At 44.0% G+C, this 8,544-nt stretch overlaps 1 protein-coding gene across 1 annotated transcript in view; it reads left to right on the top strand.

The window, feature by feature from the left end:
* Positions 1-1,124: 1,124 nt before the first annotated feature.
* Positions 1,125-8,544, top strand: part of zswim5 (zinc finger, SWIM-type containing 5) — a 69,812-nt gene continuing 62,392 nt past the window's right edge. The window contains exon 1 of the mRNA XM_031730734.2: positions 1,125-1,653. Within this exon, the coding sequence (XP_031586594.1) occupies positions 1,125-1,653 (529 nt within the window). The remainder of the gene's footprint in view (positions 1,654-8,544) is intronic.

The following is an 8,544-nucleotide window of genomic DNA, read 5'->3' as shown; positions in this document are numbered from 1 at the left end:
AACTGAGAATAGGACCAATATTTACCTCTGCAAGCCTTTATACATCCTAGGAGAGCTTTATCTGAGGGGAGAGAGATGAGAGGCAGCTAAGCAAAGTTTCTACGACTCTGGAACACATGCAGAGACAAAAGGGAATGAGGCGCAACTACCCACACATCAGCAGAATGCAATAAAATAACACCAGCAGTGGAGAGTTCAAAGACCTTGAAAGAACTACAGCTTAAAAAGTTTAAAAGAGGCCAGAGAAGCTGAGGAACTAGAAGCACCTAAATCAGGTATCATTACTGACTGTCAGACTGCCACCTCCGAAGCAATCTTCTAATTCTTAAGCATGGAAAACTTTTCCATGTTATGAATCAGAAAGAAATAATAAAAGCTTTAGAAGAAAGGCAGCTACCTAAGTTGAATATTAATGATAAAAGGTATTTGGCTGTCATTGTTTAGTGGTTATATTACATCAGTAAATGTGTTATTTAACTTAGTTTTGATAATATACTATATAAACTGATACTAAGGGTAAATTTATGACACCAGTCTTTGGAACTAATGTGTCAGAATAAGACCTAGATAATTAATAATCTAGATGAATGAATGGCGTGTGTGCAATGAACTTTCAGGTCTTGACCTGATGTCACTTTGGGAATTCAGAATGACAAACATCAGTTAAGCTAAATAAAGCTGAATCTGCCAAAATTGCTTGTACAGCCGCTATGCGATGGATAGACAGATCCAGGCATCCCCTCACCGTTTGTGACGTTTTAATCTAAATATGAGCCCATTGTATTATTTTTCAGCTGGAATGTAAGCGTAAAAGACCTTTTCAAAATGGGGCGTGTTTCATTAATTTCAGATCACAAGAGCCTAATTTTGATGAAAATTCACAGCGTCAGGTCTGTGTTCTGACTTAAATGGGCAGATTCCCTAATTCGCGTACGTGTTTTATTTTGACAGCTGTGACCGGAAGCTCTGCCTGAAATACTTGCTAGTTTGACACGAGCCCCTATTTAGAGTGCTCTGGGAGCACAGAGAGCTCAGTGTGTGTATGTGTGTGTGAGAGTTGTTGGCTTCCTGCTGCTGCTCGGTGTCCGCACACCGTCCGTCTCGTCAGTGTTGATCGGCTCACCATGGCGGAAGGACGCAGAGAACAGTCGCCTCATCCTCTCCTTTCGGTACCACCGGCCAGCAAGCGACCCTGCCTTCGCCCAGCACCCCGAGGTCCCGGGCCGGGGCCCGGCCACGGCAGCGGGTTGCCCAGCTCCCGGTATCGTTCTCCCGAGTCTCTTCTGGACTGCGCTGCTAAAGCAGTAGCGGAAAAGTGGGCCTTCGAGAGAGTAGAGGAGCGCTTCGAACGGATCCCGGAGCCCGTCCAGCGCCGCATCGTCTACTGGTCTTTCCCCCGCAACGAAAAGGAGATATGCATGTACTCTTCGTTTCAGTGCCGAGTCGCCGGGGAGGAAGGTCCGTCGGCGACTCCCGGTGGGGCTGGGGGTGCTGGTTCCGGAGCTACAACCGCCGGTGGCGGTGGAGGATCTACCGCCGGTACAACAGCTACCGTTGGGGCAGCCGGGGCAGTGGGGACGGGAGACGGACTGCCTTTCCGTCGGGGTATCAGACTGCTAGAAACCGGTTGTGTGGAAAACGTTTTACAAGTCGGTAAGTGGAATATTTCTGTCTAACCAAAGCAAAAGCTGCCTGGCACAAACACACTGGACTGTTTTTTGCGAGTCTCCGCTGCGGCTGCTCTTGGACCTTTTACGGGGGATGATTGATGGAAGTTTTTGCTGCTGTCGCGGAAAGTATGCAAAGCGCCTCTTTTCAGCGCACATAAAACCACACACGGTTCTCTCCGTGTTTTTTTACTTCGTTTCAATCTTACTGAGGCATTTGTTGTCGAATTTAACGCTTTTTGGTTTATGGGACCCAAATGAGAAAGGGAAGCGTAGGAAAAGGGGCGCTTGCTAGCTTAGCCGACCAGCTGCTGTTTAAAAATTAAAGGGCTTCCTATTGCATTACTCTGTAGCTGTACCGCTGGCTACTGTCACTTTGCCCAGCGTTGTTTAGCTTAAAGCTTCAACTTGCCTGTTTTTTCTTTTCTTTTTTTTCTTTTTTTTCAAAAGAAAAAAAAGCGGAAGCCATGTCTTGGCAACTATGAGCACTTTTCTGCCTCGGCGAGGGTCAGCGTCGACGGCCGGAGGTGGCTGGAGTCGTGAGACAGGCGGAGGAGGAGGGCTTGACAGACGCGGATACAAAAGGACCCAACGTTATAGCGTCTAGGCTTTATTATCATTTTTCCCCCTCATTCCCCATTGCAGAAGTTTTTTTTTTTTCTTTTGTGTTTTCCTACTCAACGCAACACTGGTTGAGGGTGGCTTAAATAAGGAACAAAGACGGTTATTGGGTCTCTTACTATGATTAATCCAGCGTTAATCCGGGGAAAAATCCCCCTACTGCTTTTTGTTTATTTGCGGCTGCTGCTCGGACCGGACAAAGAGCTCCGACGCCACCAGCGTGGAAGAATAAAAATCCACGTTGGGAGTATTTTTGTAGTTTCTCTAATTAAAGAGAACCCTATTAGCAGACGCAGTACGGCATTAATTTTCGTTATTACCGATGCCGTTTGCCCGCAGCCTCGCAGTCGCGCGCAACACAAAAGGTTTCCAGTTGAAATGATCGATAAGCGTCTCGCATTTCCAGCGCTGCAGAGAAGGCTGTTTCCAAACAAAGGGCCATTCCGCAAAGCATCCATCTCCACTCAGATTTTTCATAGGTTCTCGTGCACGGCCACGAATTTGAGCTCGAACATTGGGGGAAATTGATCCGATGAAGCCGATGGATAATGTTGAAAAAAAGTCGTTTATGGTAACTGCGAGGATTTTTCTTAGACCATATGGTGTGAGAGCCACTGAAGCTTGTCTGGGTTTCATGTTGCTCCAAGGTATCAGGAGGAGGGGGGTGAAAGCTACAAACTGTGTGGCTGCTTCTTTTCTTGCTGACTGCTGTATCTAATTGCATTTCATAAATACTCATTGAACTAAATGAAATCTGAAGCTGGATGCAGTCTGCTTTGATAAGTTTGTCTTATTTATTTTTCTTCCAAAGAGAGTTGAGGACCCAGAGGCTGGTCTCACCTCAGGGATTCAAAGTGTGTGCTTTTGCAAAGATTGTCAGTAAACCGCAGTCTTGAGTTAAAGGTGTAAGTTCTGAGTGATGACCTATTTTATCACTTCCTGCCATTACAAACACAACCACTGAGGTGAAAGTCTGGGTAGAAGGGGGTGAAGGGGATCCTGTCAGGTCTGGTGTCTGCAGGTACAGAGTACAATTACAGTGACTGTGAATTTTGTTGGTATAAACTTGAGTTTTGAAAGTTCAACAGTCAAAACAAAGCGTACACTCCCATAACACAACACCTTACGATTCACCATGGAGCCAGGTAACACCTTACCGAGCCTTACCTGGCTCCATGGTGAATCGTTTCCATCCTCCTCCTCTCACCCAGCCTCCCCCTCCCAAGGTCAGTCAAGGCAGGCAGGCACATGGTTTTGTCTTTCTGTCAACAAAACACAAGACTGGGGCCAAATAGCTGCGTGACATCAAGATAAGACTCGGCTTGCTCGTCACTGTGTGGAGCATGGGAACCGGTAACTGTGGAAGATTTTTTTTTTTTTTTTTTTTTGTGCTGACTGACTTAACAGGAGTACAATTGTCTTCGGGTTGTTTTTCACAGCTAGGTTTGGATAGGTTGGGCTGGCTGGCTCGCACACAATACTTAAGGATCGCGTTGCACAGACGCAAAAAATTTGCAAGTTTCAAGGGCTTGCTTTGGGCCGATGTGTGGCGTGTTTCTAAATGCCACTTATAGTGGTCGTACTTGTTTTTTTTGTTTTATAGGAAAGGGAGATGGACGTGGCTCATGTATTCTGTAATAGCAACTTGCTGGTGAGTGATTAGGAGCTGCGTGCTGACACATGCATGTTGATGTTGCATGGCTTGGAGGGGAAAAGGGGGGGGAAGGAAAGGTGTATCGGGGAATTGCAGTCTGGAACTGCTATTCAGCTTCTGAACCGCGTGGTTTGCATATTAATGGTTTAGAACATACTCTGAGCTACTATTTGTGCACCAAAACAAAGTAATTCAGTTGGGTGTTTTTGATGTGTAGGGTGAGGCTGTGCTGCAACCGTGCAGCCTCGTGTCTGCGTTTGACTTTTCTAGAACTAGAAATTAAGTGCGTTTAAAGTGTAATCTAGTTTTTCTTTTGTTTTGTTTTTGTTTTTTGAAGCACAGATGTGACGAGCCCACAAGCTAAACCATCACGAGATATGCAGTTTTATTTGTATTTATTATTTTTGTTGTTGTTGTTGTTCCTCACAGCTATTACAAGCACAGCAGGAGCTCCTATTCCTTTAATCTCCTGCTCATCTTTTGACTTTTTTGCCCCATGTTTCTCAGAATTGGTGCGCCTAGAGCGAGCTTTCAAGTCGTTCTTGTCTTCTCAGGTAATAATTATTGGGACGCGGTGCTGGGCAATATTCAGCGGACATGGTGTTTCGCTGCTCCCTTGCCTCTAGCTGCTTGCTGGGGTTTTATTGCTTTATCAGCTTGCGTAATGTAACAGCCCCTCGACCGATGAGCGTAATAATGAAATGAGGAGAGAAGGGGAGAAAAAAAGGATCACTTCAGTTGAAAGTGATAACCTTTATTGCCAAAGACACCCATTGATTGATGCATTGACCATTTATAAATGAAATGGCTGGTATTGTTCCCTAGCCCCCCCCCCCAAGTGCACTACGAGTGAGGGGCTTTTGTGGAAGAGCCTCTTTTAATAGTAATAGTGATGGATTGAAGGGACGTGAGCTCATCAACATCTCATTGGCCCATGTGTTTATAATAATGTATTCCTTGCTTCAAGTCATAATTACAATAATCAAAGCGAAGCATGCTTGTTTTTGTAACCCCCCCCCCCCCTTTCGTACACTGCACAGTCGCCCTGAAGCCCCCATGCCACAGCCTTTATAAAGTCCTCAGAGAGCGGGAGGAAGGGATATAAGTGGAGGGGGGGGACGTGTGTGTGTGTGTGTGTGTGTGTGTGTGGGGGGGGGCTTCTTTAGCTTTGAGTCAAGCTTTGGGATTATTGGGTCATGCTTTGTTACCCAGCTGTAGAAAAACTCCTTGTTCACAGAAAGGGGGTGTTTGTGTGGTGTGTGTATGTGGAACGGGGGGTGCTTAGTAGTATGTGTGTGCACATCGCTGTCTCCGCGACGTTACATAAAGCTGTAATGGGTCCCCGACGCCTTTTCAAGCACCGGTGACTCTGACAAAGCTCGGCAGCAAAGTTGAACAGGATTAAAGTGTTCGGGACTGACAGCCAGTGGACTGAAAACCGTTATTGAAGAACCAAAAGTCGATACTTGACAGAAAAGTTGGCTCTGTTTTGTGTTCCTTTACTTGTTCTGGATCAGGAAGATGATATTTGTTCGTCACTGTTTAGGCAGCATTTAACCCTTAATATGTCTGCACTAGTTTTAAGTAGTTGTCCACTTGGCACAGGCCGTGCAGACTGATCAACAAATAAGATGGCATTTACAGAGAGCAGTGGCCCAGAATTTTCACTTACTTTTTGTTCATGTAGGTCCCAAATGTTTGGTTCTAGTATTTCTATAGAAATGTAATTAATTTTTTATTTTTTTTAAATTTCTATATTTACAATGTACTTGTCAGTTCGTGCTCTTCATTTTGCAGAGCGTGCGTGTCCTGCCAGTATTTCCACAGATGTCATTTCCTGGCAGAATGGCTGTGGGGTTCGTTGTTGTAGAAGAGCTTGCGAGCCTCTGGTGTAAACCTGCTCTTGGATTTCTCAAGAACACGTTGCGATAAAAGACGGGGGATGGTGAGCTCATCCTTTGCTTGCCTCATCTCCCATCTTTCTTCCAGATTCAAGTCTCAGGCCCCAAGTCCGCTGACACCTCAAGCTTTTCATCTCTGCTTCCACATCTCCATGAGCACTCTGTCTTTACTGTTCTTTTGTTTTTCATAAAACTCCATGTGTTTTCCATCTATCAGGCTCTTTTATCTCTTTTGCAGCCCCCCCCCCCAACACACACACACACAGTTTTCTGCAACTTTTATCAGTAAAAGATGACTCTCTTTAATTGTATTCTGTCTGTAAGCTTCCTCATGGTAAAGAGCTGCAAGTCTGACCAAAACAAAACCTTCTGTTTTTCCTTTTGCGTCTTCTCTCATCTATTGTTCCATGTCTGGCATTTGTGTGTGAGGCTTCTGCTGGCTGAGTTGGTGGTTTTGCAGGGGGGGGTGGGACAAGCTGGAAAGAGTCAGTTATGACTGAGTAAGAAAGAGGTCATACATTTGATGATGATGATGATGATGATGATGGCGATGATCTCGGTATGCGACTCAGCGGTGTTTTCTTTCTGCTGTGTCGGGATGTTGGCTCATGTTTTGGCTAATCATGTGTAAACTTTAGACCCCAGTATATGGAATGGTTTGGGATCTGCTAATAGTCCATCCCAGTGATGATAATTACTGAAAATATACATTTGTGTCCAGATCTAAAAACTTCAAATGCTTGCTATAATGTTCTTCACATACTGCTTCCCAGCACTTTTGAGTCTTGTTCTGAAGACATTTCACATTATTTTTATCCTGTTTTATGCACACTACTGGTTAGACGATTTTAAACTGTTATAAATTTGAAGTTGTTGCTGAAATTCTTTGTCTTATTGTAGCTTGAAAGGATGACTCATTCACCAGCCGTTCAGGCTTGTGGCATTCTTCCTGCTATGGAAGTTTAAATAAAGTTTTCTCTGCAGACTTTCCCACGGTTGTTCGCTTTTCTTTTGCTTTTCATTCCCACTTTCTGTCCTGTTCTGACCCCAGTTCGGTGGGATTTATGTCTGGCTATGGTGCTGGTCAGCCAGCATTTAAAGCCTTTAGTTAAACTGTTTTGGGTCATTATCTTGCTGTAACATGCAACCCTGACCAACCAGTCTGTCCTCATTTCTTCTTTTTTGCCCTTTTCTCACCCCTCTCATGGTAATATCACAGAACATCACCAAGGAAGAAAAAGGGGTAGTACTGGTCAGTTGATTGTGGAAAGAATGAATGCAAAATTCCTGCTCTTACTGTCATTGTCTGCCATTTGTAATGAGCAAGACTTGCGATAAACATTGTCTAGGGCTCTAGTTTAACAAAAAAACACAAGCTTAACATTAGTGAAGAGGGTTCCACTGGGAAGGGCATTTAAAAAGTGGAAACAAAGTTGTCTAAATCCAATGTGGGTCCTTCCACCATAGTGACCCCATTTAATTAACCAAAGGAAGGTTCAATGAAACTGCTAATGAAAACAAAACTGCATGAAAAAGGGAACTCATCAAATGATTTAAAAAAAAATACTGGACCCACAGGGGCTCAAACCCTCATCTCCCAGGCGAAAGTCTTTTTTTGTTTTTTAAATATCCCAAAGCTCTTATTTAAATGCTCATCATCCCTCTCATGTGAAGTGCTTTAGCCTGCACTGCAGTGGTAACTGTAGAAAAAGATGGATTTTCTTTCCCGTCATGTGCGTTTTGTTGTAGATTTATTTGACTGAGCCCAAACTTTAGCCAGTTAGCTATTTGCTACTCAATGCATTGGGGAAAAGCTAAAAATCAGACAGACAATATTTAATCAGTGTAATTAATTCCACGCCTGCCACACTTGAAAAGGGAAAATCGGTAAGACAAATCGTCCCCGCACTCTTATTAGCTCTTGGAGAGACTCGTGAAAGATGAGGCCATTAGGAGGACTCTCTGTTGTTGTACTCATCAAAGGGCCAGCCACCTGTACGTGTGTGTCTGTGTGAGACAGAGAGAGTGTGTCCTGATTACATAAAATCATTAATCAAAGCTTGTTGTTCTTTGAGAGCTTCCTCCACCATTTGTACATTACATTTAAGGCACAAAAGGAATGATGGAAGCAGAATAGAGGGAAGTATTAATCCACCCCTTCTTTTGTCTCACTGTTGTTGCCAAGTGCGCTACGCTTTTCACTTAAACAGCTGATCCAGTGCTACCTTTTTTTTTTTTTTTTTTTTTTTTTTTGATTTAGCACATGGTTTTGAAATGTTAGTGTCGAGCCGTTCATGCTGTTCACATGCAATGTGTTGTCAAGGCACCACATGAAAACCAGCAAGAATGAGGAGAAAATGACTGGAAGTTAGAGCAGTTCTTTACGTGAGGGATTGTCTAACAATAGCAATTATAGCATCATGCAGCAATTAAAAAGATGTTGGAACAATTATACCTGCGTAAGGGTTCAACATGATCTCCATGGCTTTGTGTTCATTGTCAACAGCCGTTAATGTGTACATGCATTCGTGCTCTGCCCTTACTAAAGATGTAGTGGGCACATGATTTACATCTGATACACAGGAAGGGTGCTCTTGCAGTCAGAGAAGACATTGAAAGCTCCTTGATATCTCAGTGTCCTTGTACTTGTTTTTTGTTTTTGTTTAGTTTTTTTCTTCCTGTGAGGCGGGGCATGTTTCAT

This window comes from Oreochromis aureus, linkage group 18 (genome assembly GCF_013358895.1).
Source record: "Oreochromis aureus strain Israel breed Guangdong linkage group 18, ZZ_aureus, whole genome shotgun sequence".
NCBI lineage: Eukaryota > Metazoa > Chordata > Actinopteri > Cichliformes > Cichlidae > Oreochromis > Oreochromis aureus.
The sequence above is the reverse complement of the archived record's forward strand: the minus strand, read 5'-3'. Positions and strand labels throughout refer to the sequence as shown.